This window comes from Ascidiella aspersa, chromosome 9 (assembly GCF_963924565.1).
Source record: "Ascidiella aspersa chromosome 9, kaAscAspe10.2, whole genome shotgun sequence".
In the NCBI taxonomy this organism is placed as follows: Eukaryota; Metazoa; Chordata; class Ascidiacea; order Phlebobranchia; family Ascidiidae; genus Ascidiella; species Ascidiella aspersa.
In genome coordinates, this window is record NC_139455.1 from 6,820,585 (window position 1) to 6,835,975 (window position 15,391).

The following is a 15,391-nucleotide window of genomic DNA, read 5'->3' on the forward strand; positions in this document are numbered from 1 at the left end:
TATTCGTTTTGCGCGAATCGATAACATATTTGTAATACAGCTTTTGTATTGAAATGCTGACCTCTTCAATTTAAAACAAAATAAACAAACTGTGTGCTTATAGTTACTTCTTTTAGACGTCTAGATGTAGCTTTGTGACGTCACGTTTTGATGTAACCGTGTGACGTTACATTATGACGTCTGTTCAAAAATATTTTCTGCCATAATCCCGTCGTTAAAGCTGATGTTTTCTTATGTATTGCCATTTACCAGTTTGCGCCAAATAAGTGTTATTTTTATTTCAGTGGGATCCTTTTCAGCTGTGCGTCGAACGAAACTTCCGGAATCTATTTCGCCTTCCGCTGCAAAGTGTGTCACTGCCACGGATATGACGTCAGTGGGACAAAGTTCAGGTCATGTTAAGCCATTTTACATGATTTATATAGTATTGACGCAAAGCTGTGAGATACATTTTACTGTCGAAGTAAGTCAAGGTAGCAAATTGTACATTAGTCCGTTGCGGAAGTTTGTTGAATTACAATACGCGTAAGGCACCTAAGGCAGATACAATAGGACAAATAATGAAGTCAGCTTAACTATATTTGTTTCAGTGTAGTATTCTATTTTACAACTGAGTTAAGTTAAAAATGCCATGCTTAGAGAATTTATTTTGAGCATATTGTTCTTATTTTAAGTTGGCGTACATTTAACCAGGCCCAGTATAGTGTGGCCAAAGATAAACTTTTTAAAGTACCGGTATTCTGAAGTATAGGCTAACCTGCCAAATTTTGTATAAATTTTACTTGTAGAGATATGTCATTAGAAAACAAGAATTAAATACTACACAGTACTGTAACTCGGCTAAATAAAAGTTTAGTTCTTTAATAATGTTTTTTATTATCCTTTATTTTTCAACTTGATACTTTAATATAGGGGAAGCGTTACATGCTTTAAAACAATGAGCCGCTTCGGTCGACGGACCTTGCTTCTCTTCATAGCGCTTCTGGTCTTTCTGCTTTACAGATACACAATTCGGTAAGATCCGTTCTTATATCACTGTGACTTGTATTTGTTAACAGCCTCGTATTGTGTAACCACAATTCCAGATTTGCTTTACATTATCTTCAACGCGATTTTCGTATGCTTTGATACGTTCAATGAAATATTTTTTGTTTCAACACGCGATAATAAGTTACACGGCGGAAGAAAAAGACGCACGAGAGATAAAAGATAGGTAGCACCTAAGAAGCGACATGTGCACGTTTAAACACTGGCCCATGGCTCGAAAAGCTGCGAGGTTATTATTTCCCAGCGCAACATGGTATTCTGATTTTTTACTGTTTTTACAGTGTTCTTGAACATCATTAAGGAGGGCAAAGTATAGGCGTATTTACATCGATAAATCAAAAAGCGAGCACAAATCAGTAAACAGTTGAGAAAATCATTCTTATTTACAGTACCAAACAGCACAGTACGTTCGATGAAGTATTTTTTTTTCTGTTTAATATTCATGCATAACATTTTTTTCATGTTGAGGGCTTTTATACAATTATCTCTTGGTTAGTGGTGATATGTCCGTCAACAACAATGATAAAATACCATTTAGCTAGAACAGCACTAAATAAATGTTAAAGTAACTACGAAAAACAACATAGTTGCAAGAAGTTTTTTGAACTTTTATGTTTTATTTATATCACGATACAACAAAGCGAGTGTGAAAGGGAAAAAAAGAGGCGAGATAAAACACATAGAGTTCAAAGAAGTAAAACAATCTTTTTAGTTTACGACGGAAAAGCGCCTCAAGTGGTGGAAAGCGTCAGCACCATTTTCCCCCAAAATTGGAAGATCGACCACAAATTGGATTACCGTCTCCAGGTAAATAATATTTATTTGCACCAACCTTGAATATCAAATGCAACTCGATAGATTTTGGGAATCTTGGTTCAAGATTTTGCAAAATGGTACACCAACTACTTTTACTATTCATTAAACGTAACATCTAATATTTCAAGGTGGCAAAACAAATAAACCTATTACGCGCAGACCTATTTTTATTATCAATGAAATCATCGATTTATCATAAAAAAATCATTTCATATTAACTTTTACCATAGTAAGCATAACATCAACCAATTAAATTCTTCTACCAATCAAATATTCGCCCAAAAAAACAACGTATATTTTGCCACACTATGGTTTTTAAGCTTTTTTAAATCATAGAACTTATGCTTATCCTGTAAAATAATTTTGCGGAAGATCAAACGAAAGGATGAGCACAAAATTGATGTCGGACTATATTGTACTGAGGCAGCTACAGGCCAACGCAGTTACAAACCTCTTATCAAACTAACTGAGTCTTAATAACACAACAATAAATAAAGTGAATCACGATAGAACAGTCCAACCAGTGATGGCTTTCATAAAACACCACTAGTGATTTCCGACCGGTGTTACATGGAACATTAGTCAAAACACCTAGTGATGTTTACGGAACACAAAATCACTGCAAAAAACGTTGAGTTGATTTGTGTAGGATTGTATTTTTTGTGTCTTCCGTCACAAAAGTTTTCCCTTCGTTCTTGCAGACCTAAACAGTCGCGGTTGGGGAAACTGGAATGTATCTGGAAACGTATCAACCCGTCTCAAGCCCAAACGCCCTGAACTCTTTTACATGTTACACACTGAACTCATGAACCTGAAGATACGATTGAAGGGCGAAGGCACAGACACGGCAAAAGACAATGAGCTACAATCGAGAATTAGGTATGTTCAGTTACATAAATCAGTAAAACAGCTAGAGGCGCCCCCCAAAACATATGGGGGGGGCATATGAATATATACACATAATTTTATTAATATGTACATGTGGAATTTATATCACTAGAAATTTTAATACAAATCAATATTACTCCTTTAGTACCGTAACTTAGTAAAACTGATAAACAATAATACATCTTTAAATCAATAGTAACAATTCAGAGGGGCGCCAATACAAACAGCATAGTAATACAACTTCAAAAACCAAACCACAATCAAGCTCAACAAAAAAAGAACAATTATAAGTTACAATTTCCCGGCACTGGAGATTTCATTCTCGCTTGAATGTTTTTCATGTTGTAAAACAGTAAAAATAATTGAGTCGTTCACTAAAACACACAAACTGCCACGTGCTTTGATTTTGCAGTCTTTTGATCAACCTCTACAAGAACGTCACCAATTTACGGGAGGAAGAGTATGGCGAGTTGGTCGACCGAATAACTGAAAAGATACAAGACAGCATGAACCGTTTGCAGGTAATTGGAGTATAACGTAACTATAACTAATTAGCATTATACATATTCACGTATTTTTCACACTCTTTCGAAAACCATGAAACCGTAATCAAGAAAAAACGTACATTACTGTTTAAAACAGTTATCTGTTTTCCTAAATCAATTAAATTTGGTGTCTTCAGTTTCCCATCAACACTTGAGTTTTTCAGAGAGAGTGTTGGTAAGTTAACCACTTCAAGACATCAACACACAGTGCTGTACGATGCCATGTTAACATAGTAAAAAACAAACACCTTATTGAAGAACCCTGGCAACTGTTCCACCGCAAAGAAGCTCGTTTGTGTGCTGGACAACTGGTACGGTTTCGGTGGAATGGTTCACCACGCTGTCTACTGCTATCACATGGGACTTGCCAGCAAGAGGATCGTGTTTTTCCACTTCCTCAAGGGGAATTACTACCGGGAGGTGCTGCGACCTACTACGTTCTGTAAGCTCGGCAAAGTCGACCTGGACAATCTGCCAGTCTGGAATGGAGTGAAAGGTAAACAATCCGGCGTGTAGTACACCGAAAAGCCATCGCAGACTCGCCGAATTTGTCGTTCAATGATGCAAGCAGAGCAAGCCAGAAAAACAACTAGCCTGCAGTGAGGTTCGAACTTAACTCCGACGTGCACTGCTTTGTCTGTGGAATGCCCGCAACATAAAATTACCGTTTAGGGATTGCCGGAACTAAATGTTTTTTTAAAATGGGTATTTTTTTTATCTACCCAAAAGCAGTTTCCCCGCTGAGGACAAACAGTGACCTCTTTAGTTGGATTCGTGTTGGTATTAATTTGTCTATATGTTGGTTTGAGATGCAGAGTATGTATAATTATATATGTATAAATATGTTTGTGGGGGAGGGGGGAAACCTATTTTTTTCTATAGTAGGCTATATACCACAAAATTTACTTTAGAACGAATACAGTACTTTAAAATTGGATTTAAATGTTCTAACAACTATAGTTAGTTTAGTATTTCGTTTTTTTATTAAAACCAGATTAAAGTCACATTACTGCATCGGATTTTTTTTTTTGTAAAACAATTTGGCCAAATTTTGTTCATCATGTTTAAGTCAGACATTTCAAGGGTCAAAAACTGTTCATCGCTGAGAAAAAAAATAACCAGTCCAATAACATCCATTTCTACTTTACCAATTTACAAAAAAAATCATTTTCTGATCGCTTTTTTCGCTCAACAACAGACAGCCCAGTCCTTGACCGCCCTATCGTTGCTTTCCACATGCGACAGAAGATCAAAGAAACTTTCGACTGCTTTCCGACCGACTCCCTACCGCGAGATGTCGCACCGCACATCCAGGAGTTCCACGGTCTGCCGGTGGCCTGGTGGCAGGGTCAGCTGGTCAAGTTCATCATGAAGCCCGTGGACGGACTCATGGACCGCGTGGAGGCAGTCAAAGACGAAATCGGCTTCGAATTGCCAATACTCGGGTAGGGTTTGTGGATTGCTGATGCGGTTACAATGTTGCAATGATATCGACTTGTGTACAATTATTTGAATTTGACGCACACCAGTGAAAGTTTGTAAGGGGCTTATGTTTAAAGAACATTTTGCGCGAAAATGACTTTTCTAGATTGCTGATTTTCAGAATTATTCGACCATGCTACATTATTTAAATCTATTCCACTGAACTTAAATTAACTGTTAACTTAAATTAATAAATTATTTTACTAAATCAGTTTAGGGATAAAAGACCATTATGAATTGCTTATTACAATGTTATATAATTAACTTATGCTAAATAAGTTAAATTTAAAGCACCCAAGTTACTGTTTTAGGGTATCTTTAATTTAGCGTGAGTGTTTTGCGCGAAATTACCTCTAAACTTAGTTATTGAGCAAATAACTTGACTTGGAATAAAACAAATTTACTTCGTTCTAGGACAGTGGTCGGCAAACTTTCTTTGTCGCGGCCCAAAATACTCTTTTCAGACCTATTGAAGGCCCACTACGTAAAACCACTACGAAAACAGTGGCGGATTCAGGATATTTGAATTTGGGGTGAAAGATTACACGGCGCCTCAATGCCCAAAACACTGCTGTACCATAATGTAATTGTAAAACATACTATAAAACGCAGAATACACGATAATTTCTTTCAGTTACATATTATTTAAGTTGGCAAAAAATATAGTTCGACTCTCAGGACCACACTTGGAATTGGGTCTTTACAAGCTGAGCCAATTTAAATATTTGGCTCTGCGGCCCACAGTTTGCCGACCACTGTTCTAGGACCTAGAAGAGGCTTTCATGTTTTGGTACTCGGTATACAAAACATAATTTGTGGCACAACTTGCTGATGATACAACCAGGTATCGAAACGTCTTAGTCAAATCGGTGTAGATTTACTCGACCATTATGGCCTAAAATTCACTTTTAAGCTAGCAACAACACAATACAAAACACGCAAAATAACATTACAAAAATGACGGGCAGGATGCACGTTCGCCGGACCGACAAGCATGTCCGCTACACGCACAACGACTTCGAGTACATGAAGGTGGCTTCGGCCTGGTTCGACGTCTACGATCAAAGGCTGATGGTTGACCGAAAGCCGCCGCTGAAGAAGAGGCGGATATTTCTGGCCACCGAGAACACGTCGACTGTCGAGGAGTTCCGGAGAAAGTAAGGCTCGAAGTAATTCGTTTTTTTTTGTGGAGCTGTTTTTTCCTGTAATACTGTTGTGTTGTAAACAAACTCATTTTCGCAAGACTTGAGTCCCAGTAAAATTAATTTTGAGAAATTTATTTAATTCACAATCGATTTTTTTTCAATATAAGTAAAAGTCGTGTTCCAAAATTGGCACTTATCGGCTGTTTAGTTCATATTTAATCCTGCATGTCAACTAAGAAAAGAAAAAAACGCTGTTGGACCACGTCGCATTTCAAACAACGGAATTAAATAAAATAAAATTGTAACACACAAACCATTACCTATAATTATAGGTAGCCTATGAAGCAATAAAGTTAATTGGAGGCGCTGGTCTAGAATCCTATACCGCAGTTATTAAATCAACGCACAATATTTGGGTTAGAGCCCCAGTTAGCGTTCGGGTGTGTGTGGGTGAAGTATTATTATATTCATTAATTACTAATACACTAACCCAAACGCTAACCCGCACCCTAACCCAAATAATGGGTGTTGTGTTAGGATTCTAGACCAGCACCAAGTTGGAACATAATGACTCTAATTCTTTGAGTTAGATTTTTAAAATTATTTGTTGGTCAGGTGGGGTCTAATAAGATATTGGAGTGTATCCTACAGACCTACACCACCTATGTTAAAATACATAGAAAACCCATAACTTACTTAATTTAACATGCTCAAAATATTATCGAGTTTTACGACGAATTGAAACAAATTTCATTTCTGTTTCATAGAGTTGAGAAAGTTTCAGGAAAATTCTCAGGTTCCCAGTTGCGTATAAAATCATAAGAACTGTGTTTCGCAGATACACCAAGTACGAGTTCGTCAACAACATGAAGGCGACCAAACTTTCCGAGGACAAGGGCAAGCGGTTACACAAAGAGGCTCTTCTCGGTCTGATGGTCGACATCCATCTTTTGTCTCGCTGTACTCATCTCATCTGCGACGGCAACTCAAACGTAATTTGATTACCATTTTTTAAGCAAGTTAGATGTAGTTAAAATTTAATCTAGCAAAGCTAGCAATTCCGGTCAGAGACTCTTCAAATATATATGTGTATATATATTTCTCCAGCAAAGGCATCGTCACTATATAATATTCAAATAAAGTCCAAGGAAACCAAGTCAAGTTTTCTGACCTATTTAATCATAAACATTCGCACGTTTCACAAATTAGCTTTAGAAAACTTATATAGTACACGGTGACACCCCCGTTAACCTCTTGCGACCCCATCGGGAGTCTTGACTCCCACGTTGAGAACCACTGGTATAGGGTATCTGAAAGTCTTAATCGAACCCGTCCCCTTACCGCTGTAACATTTCGTTCGTTACTTCCTAATCGTCTCAGGTGTGTCGACTCGCCTACGAGCTGATGCAGACGCGGCGAGTAGACGCTTCAGCGCGCTTCACCCCCGTGGGCCTGGTCTACCACAACTTTCCGGCCCGGAACCGCTTCGAGTACGTACTGGACTACTCGACGCCCCGAGGCCAGTGGTTTGAGCGCCAAATGCACCGACTTGACTGGTTCACCACCTCGCTCGACCCAAAGTACCAGATCGTGCGTGTCACCGACGCAGCGCCGGTCGACGTGCTGTAAACTATAGTGCAGGGGCGGGTAACCTTTTTAACACAAGGGCTAGTTAGGAAATAATGCTGACATGTGGGCCGCACATCGAATAAACACTAATTCATATTTTCAGCTTTTACTAGAAAAAACTAATTAGCTACTAGGTTGCAACTACGGCACTTTTGTCAGTGCTGTCTACTTGTGGATTCGGAAATAACCTTTTCTACAATTCCAATGACGCCTTTCTCGTACGGATCAGCTCAGTAGAATTTAATTAACAGCCTTAGTTCAAAACCAGCTGTTAAAAACATCTTAGTCAATATGCGTGGAAAAAGTATGTTACACCTTGACCGTAGCCTACTACACAAGTGTAATTGTTGCAAAACAGTAATTTATCATAACAACGTGACGCAAGTAAAGCTTTATGAATGAAGATTGTTTTGTAATAGATGCTTCCCATTCGAATTCAACTGCATTAGTGTAGTGGTGTAGCTTATGGGTTACATCGCACTTTAAACAGGAAACTTATATAGCAATAGTCCCAACATGGTGCACACTCATAGCCTTATTTAGGAAAAAATAGCTGGTAGAAGGTGAAGGGCCGCACAAAAAATGGAAAAGGGCCGCATGCGGCCAGCACGTTGCCCACCCCTGCTATAGTGGTTTTCAACCGCCGGTCGGCGTCAACCTTCCTCCCGTCTGCCAAATATATTACAATTTTAAATCTCAGTTGCAAATGGAAAATGTTAAAGACTTGTCCATAAACTTTAGAACTTCAACAGCTCCGTAATTTGCAGCATTGTGACGTAACATAGAGTTAATGGTCAACTTTGGACTTCGTCACAATGCTGCAAGTGTTGTGCCCAATTGTTTAAAAGTAGGGTACAACTTGTTTATTAAGTCTTAAATTTAAGACCAGTTGTTTGTGAAAAACTTTAGCAAAACTACGTATAACACGTATGATATCAAAGAGACAGCAGCAAATTGCTCAATAAATTGAAAGTTTCCATTCTTGCTTTTAAATTGCATATTTTTGTCGTAACTACATTTTGGGTTGCTTTTGATTTTGAAAGGTCCACCGGTCCGCAAATTTGTTTCAAATTTTACCGGTCCTTAAATTAAAAAGGGGAAGAACCACAGCAGTAAACGATGTTTTTGAGCAAATCGTTTTTCGGACGGTTTGCTGGCTAACGTACACTGGTTTGAGTCGCAGACCACAACCCCTTTTTTGCAATGGGCTTCTTTTCTGAATACAGCCTAATATTGTTAATTAAAAAGTACCCTCCCTGAAAAGTCATTATTTACAAACAAAAAACGTCCCTTGATAACAAAACAATGTTAAACTTGCCCATTTTTTGTTCGTTTTCAAATGCTTAGTTAACACCTCTTAGCGTTTAGAGTCTAAACGCAAACCATGTTAGTATTTACTTGCTGAAGAAAACCTTTATTTTTCTGTTTGTCGCGCCGCTATTAAATTAGTGGCATCATTGTTCACCAGGATTGTCAGTGTAGGTTTTTTCTCAGCGTCAATTTTCGGCAAAAGTGTCTGCCTTTGCAATGTGTCTGATAATTATTTGCAGTGCGCCTTATTTTGCAGTTTACCTCATACAAGTTTGTTTTGGAATGCTGTCGAATAAAGATAGATTTAAATAACTCGTATGGTTTAAATAGTTACATTTTAGTGCGAAAAGGGTTGGACAACCATACAACCTATAGCAAGGGCTGTAAATAGTTTGAAAAGGTCGAATAATTTAAAAACAAGTTTCAAACAAAGTATGGCGTAGCCTACTCATCTTTTTAGAAACATTTAAAAAACAATATTTTACGCAACATAGCCGACTTGTATAAGTATAAATTTAGAACTGCATACCTTGGATTTTTGTGCTACAGAACTCAATCAAACTCGTGCACTCTAACATGCAATTGAATTTGAATCTAAATGCATCAAGAAGACGGCAGAAAAGCGTTCTAAATAGCGTTATTTTTGTTTATTTTATGGTAATGGGACACGCAATGATAATACCAGCTTAAAGGTCGTTTCTAAAAATAATAATTTGTATTACAAATCAATTTACGCCATATTACACTGGCAATAATATCATTCCAAAATTATAAAACCAATAAGCCATTCTTGTGTCCCAGCAATTGAAAACCAACTAGTTGGAAAGTGTCATGCCATGCACGCGGCGAACAAAACTGTATTTTGTAAAACACTTACAAAATATATTTTGTTAGGGAAAGGGCCAAGGGCGGCGATACAATGGACACTGTTAAACGCATTGTTGGGGTAAACACTTTATATCAAGTTTAGACAATATATTATAAAAACTGCTAAACTTACTTTTAAACAACCGCCCAGTGAGCCGATAAACTGAACGTTGCAATAGCGCGCCAGTTTTTTCGGCGTATAAACGGTGCACGAACACAACCCTATCAAACCGCTTAATAAAGTTGTGGGGAACAACTTCTGTCGCAAACTGACTGAAGATATTCTGTAACGCCGTTGGGGATATTTTTATAAAATATTGTTTTGTGATTAGAAATATTGTTAAATATGAATAAAGGCGCAAATAATAAAAGCACCGTGCGAATAAAATACTTTTTTTGACGCAGTATTTCTGTGTACGAGCCTCAGTCTAAGCTACAATTACAAACGCTACAGATATATGTCAGAACAAATGTCCAAATAATAATTATCAGTTTTTACAGTTAAAACAAGAAATACTATCTGTGTTTTACCAGTTGTACCCCCAACCCCCTTATTTGAGTATGTGCTGGACTTTCCCGTTTGTTAGCCTGCCCGAAGCCATTCGACCCAGCGGTGATAATAAGTCATGGAAATCAAATAAAAACCCCATAAAAGTTATACATAATTGTTTTAATTCCAGCACTTTTCAGCTTATAGACTTTTAATTTAACGTGAAGGTTCAATTCTAGCTACAAAAAAACAAACACAAATGTTTTAAGGGTAAAAATAAATAAGAAACAGAGAGAACAGGACTAATAGGCCGGTTTAATAAAACAACCAAAATAATTAAAATGGTGTAAATTGGAGGGTCGGGATTTGCATAAATAGGATAATAGCGTGTATTCCATTTTTTCAACTGAAGCATAACTCACAAGTTACAATTCTTCAATTGATGCCAGTATAGAGTCGGTGGGCCTATACAGAAGTCCAGGGACCCAGGAGCCGATATGGAAAGGCGGCGTTTGTCGAGCGTCCTGCACACCAATGTCGAGCGCAACCCTTATGTTACAAGTGAAATAAAGTGAAAGCGGAATGAAAACTAATTCGATGAAAAAAAGTGAAATTGTAGTTAAGTGAATTTTTATTTTTTGTTCACACCATTTCAATAATTGAAAAAATTTACGGTGTATATATTAAGCTCTACAAAATTGTACAGGCTTGATAAAAAAATGGCTACTTTGTAGCAACTTTGGAAAAAAAGTGGCTTAAAACGATAAAAACAGACACGACCGGTAAACACAGGAATTTCACAAAAGTCATTGTCTGATTGGGCAAATAAGACCGCTTTATTGTTGACACACAGCTTGGCTCTGTGAAACAAATGGGCACCGCTAAAGAACTTTGTGAAATTGGGTAAACGCAATATTAGGCTCTGTGCCATTTAAACTGCAACGTTTCGGCTTACTATACGGCAAGCCTTCGTCAGGGACTAACACACAAGCCAACAGGGCGCAAAGTAAAATCACACAAAAAAATCCTGTTGGCCATGTGTGTCAGTCCCTGACGAAGGCTTGCCGTGTGGTAAGCCGAAACGTAGGTTGAAGAAATATATGCCAGAAGAACCTATTTTAAATATACTATGCCTGGTAGCAAAAGCATATTTATTAAACTGCAACGATGCAACCGTAGGTGGCAACATCATCCATGTGGAAACAAACGGTCCACTTGTTTTCTTGCGGGTCGTAAACTTCCACCGATTTCTCGTTGTATCTGTGATAAGAAGATGTACAACAACGATATAGTTTGCAAAACAAAACAAAATTAAATATATCTAAAAAGCATGAATACGAAGAACACATATGTGCCGATCGCTATGGTGGCCATATACAAATACGAAATTATTTAATTATAGCCAAACCGTACTCAAGTATTTTAATGATAATATTAAAATATAATTAATTCTTGAAGCTTTAGTTTTTGTTTCTAATTGCAATTATATTTGAGTTTGGGCGAGTAGCAACTTTACTCGCCAATATAAAGTCATCGTTTTGTTATCTTATCAAAAAAAGATATAAAATTATGGAACAGCAACGATATAACCCACTACAGTGTACCAATTTCATTGATATTCGTAATTATTTTAATTCATGGTGGTTAGATTATTTTCCAATCAGAATTCTAACCCGCAAATAACATGGAGCTTTCCTTGCAACACACAAGTTGCATGGCACCACCGTCCAACGCTGGTGGGTCGAACTTGAGTCCACGAGTTGCTTCTGGGGTCGTATCGTTCTACTGTGCTTAGAGTAGACGGGCCTGATTAAAAAGCACAATTGTTGAAGTCTGAACAACGTCGAAACTACTGCAGGGTTCGAAATGATGATTAAGTACTTATCCAATTAGGGTATTTAGAAAAAAAACATTGCTATCTTGACAGTTACGAATGAGTTTACATGCCAATTACCCTACTGCATGTATTGCAAGTGTACAAAGCAGCAATGTCCGATAATTTCGAATCGAATCGAAGCCGATACCCGATGCGAACAATAATATCGACACTCGTCCGATAGAATGGTATCGGTGCCGATCCGATACCTAAGTAATATTTCAGCCATGATTTGTGTTTAAATGCACCCATTTCTACCCCAATAAAACATAATGTAGGTGAACAACATGAGGTAACTAAACTTCTTAAGTCTAAAGCGATTTTTTGCAAAACAACCTCGAAAAAATAATACCTTCAAAGTTTCAATTTATCGATTTTAATTGTTTAAGCATAGTAATGACGTGCGTTTTGGAAACTAGGAAACGTGTTGGATTGTCGAGAGGGGTAAACAGCAGCCATTACCTAGTGGCCCACGCACCTTCGTAAATACTTTTTGTGTCTTTAATTTGCAAGTGGGCTCACAATGTTATAAGCTTCAGGGGATACCTTTCAGTGTGGTTTATGAGCAGAATTTGCGCAAATGTCGACTAACAAAATAATTTTAGCAATATTCGTTTTATCAGTTTAAGATAACGTCGTGTCGCCGTCTCATATATTTCGGACTCGGGTAAACTGTAATTTAAACAAAACTATCTCTGTTTTACAATTTTCAATCGAAAGGTTTAATCAAGAGTGTAATAAATAGAATTACCATTGGAACCGCAAGTTGCGTAAATGTTTCCTTGAAACGCAGCAACTGATACACCCGATCTAACTTCATTCATGTGTTGAATTGTTGACCACCGATTATTCGAGAACTTCTCACATGAGTTAACGTTTGTTGAGTCGTCCTCTCCGCCAATAACAAAAAGTGAACCTGGTAAAACAATTAACAAAAAATCAACACAAAAGTTTATTATTACTAAAGGTCAATGTTATCGGCAATTTTAGACCGATATCTTATTGTAGAAATTTACCAAATATTACTTGAGAAAACAGGAAGAAATTCTGTAATTGTAACAAACGGCTTCACATCGATTTTGCTACTCAAAATGGACTGACAAAAAAGTGAAACTCGTGAACTGACAAAAAGTGAAACTCGTGAACCAGCCAAGTCTTATTGTAGGTTTACATCAAAAAGTTGGATGGTTAATACCTTAAAATAAGCTATTGCTGCCAGGCATAATATATACCGGAGTGTCGCTCTTCCAGCAGTATTATATACCTTATTTTTAAATTAACAGATGTCAAGTTAATAAACTCCCCGGCTAATCTATGACAGATTAACATTCCTCCTAAAAGTGGGGTCCGCGTAGCAGCTTTACGAAAACAGTTGCGTTAATTAGTGACGTCATTACTAGCGCAGTTGCCTTAAAATTGCTCCAAGGTCGTTAAACGGTTAAGCCGAGTAACTCACCAAATATTCCAACCTCATAATCATAACATCAAGAGTATTATCTGTTAAACCCGAGTTGACAAAAATACAATTGAGCTCCTATATGTGACCGCAACAAACATATATTTTTATGTATACGTTACAATACTTATACGCTAGAAAGTTGGCAACACTCGCAAACAGCTGATAGCGATGCGAGGTAAAGTCAACTTTCATCCTTACCTTCAAATTCGACCATTGCGTGGTTACTTCTCGGTTGCATCAAATCAAGGCCCTTGCTCCAGGAATTGTTGTCGGGGTCGTAGATGATACAAGTTGATAGCGGCATGTAGTTGTTGGTATAACCACCAGTGACGTAGATCAAACCTGGGTTCAAAGCAAAAATATTTACATTGAACGAAGCTTTAAGCACAAAATATACACAACAACAAAACGACAAACTCATATATTGTACACTTTTGTAGTTAAAAAACTTGTGGAACACCAAAATAAATTCAACAAAATTTAAGGTATTGTCAATGTCACAATGGTATGGCTTACGCAATTAAAATCAGATGCGCTCTTAGGCCCATTGTGCAAGGCAAAAAACGGAAGAGCAGATAATGTTGCGCAGAGAGTCGGAAGTTTATTAAAATACTAGTTAGCCAAACTATCCAAAATCAAAATGACAGAGTAGGCTAACACAGGTATATTTATCCTTTAAAAAATATAATTTGTTACTCACCATTTAAAACAGCACAAGCGGCATTAAATCGACCTTCATATCAGCCAAAGTGGTCCAAGTTCGATCGGTGAGGTCAAACATTAGTTCACCGCAGTCGAGCAATCAACCGGTACGATCGGTTGCTGGAAATAAAACAAACATTTGTCGAATTAAAATGTGTTTCAATATTCATATTTAGATTAACCAACGCATATTCAGCAATCTAATATCGGACGAAATTACATTGGTTTATAGTTGGTCCGCTTGCTAGTGGGATTCTAAAAACATACGCTGTCACGAAAAGTTAAGATACAGTGCTAATTTTGATGGGACGCAAAAAAATAAAACAACATTAGAACAGAATTCGCTTACTATTTTAACGTATTTTACTTACTTTCTTGCAACAATACAATAGAACAGGGCTAAATTTCTAGACAAACACTATACTAGAACTGTTTTTAGCCTGACTTTTAAATATCTTAAGTATGAGCGGGGTTGTGTTTTTCCCCAATGTGCAATTGAATTTGTAACAAATTACCAAAAACTTTCCTTATCAACACTTTTTTATTGTTTTGTATCAGCTAAATACGTTGTGATGTCCGTATGTTGCACGTGAAAAACACAACAGCCACAAGTTATAGAATACGTAAATGGAAACACAATTTATTAGATATGAAGTACTTTTTTGAGCAATATAATATTTTGCTTTAACTTATACAATGAAATGTTAGAGTTTGGAATCTTATTACAAACGTATACACAACATAAATAATTCATGGTTTCCGCTTTATGTAAAATAGTTTATTATGTGCAAGGTTATTTGTTAAAGGCGAAGCAAGCTCCAATGAGAGCAAAATTAGCTAAATGATCTTGTTCCCCTTTGAGTCTGCGTAGCTCAGTTGGTAGAGCAACTGGGTGTGTAGTTTAAAAAGTCAATCCTTATTGGAAACTGATGATATAGACTCTATATATTATAGAGCCATTATCGTTGGCCGATGGGAATTCTAAATCGGATGATTCTAGTTGCAGATAGACATGTCTTATGTGTATAGTTTGAAGTAGTGATTAATTATCATTCACTATTTACCGGCAATTGTTCTTTTTGCTTAGTTGTGACATCAATCAACAAACATTGTTTATTTGAACTGCAGCCACCA

At 37.2% G+C, this 15,391-nt stretch overlaps 2 protein-coding genes across 2 annotated transcripts; one reads left to right on the top strand and one right to left on the bottom strand.

Annotated features, from left to right (window-relative positions):
• Positions 1-3,230: 3,230 nt before the first annotated feature.
• LOC146132111 (alpha-(1,6)-fucosyltransferase-like) lies at positions 3,231-7,552 on the top strand. The gene is made up of 6 exons (XM_083397209.1): positions 3,231-3,272; positions 3,555-3,792; positions 4,504-4,741; positions 5,747-5,935; positions 6,762-6,915; positions 7,304-7,552. The coding sequence occupies exons 1-6, from the start codon at positions 3,258-3,260 to the stop codon at positions 7,550-7,552; spliced, it is 1,083 nt and encodes a 360-aa protein (XP_083253335.1). The 5' UTR covers positions 3,231-3,257.
• A 3,730-nt stretch (positions 7,553-11,282) lies between these two features.
• LOC146132112 (kelch-like protein 21) lies at positions 11,283-12,992 on the bottom strand. Its single transcript, XM_083397975.1, has 3 exons — positions 12,848-12,992; positions 11,894-12,026; positions 11,283-11,480 (listed from the first exon to the last, which is right to left on the bottom strand). The coding sequence occupies exons 1-3, from the start codon at positions 12,918-12,920 to the stop codon at positions 11,375-11,377; spliced, it is 312 nt and encodes a 103-aa protein (XP_083254101.1). The 5' UTR covers positions 12,921-12,992; the 3' UTR covers positions 11,283-11,374.
• Between the last annotated feature and the right edge of the window lie 2,399 nt (positions 12,993-15,391).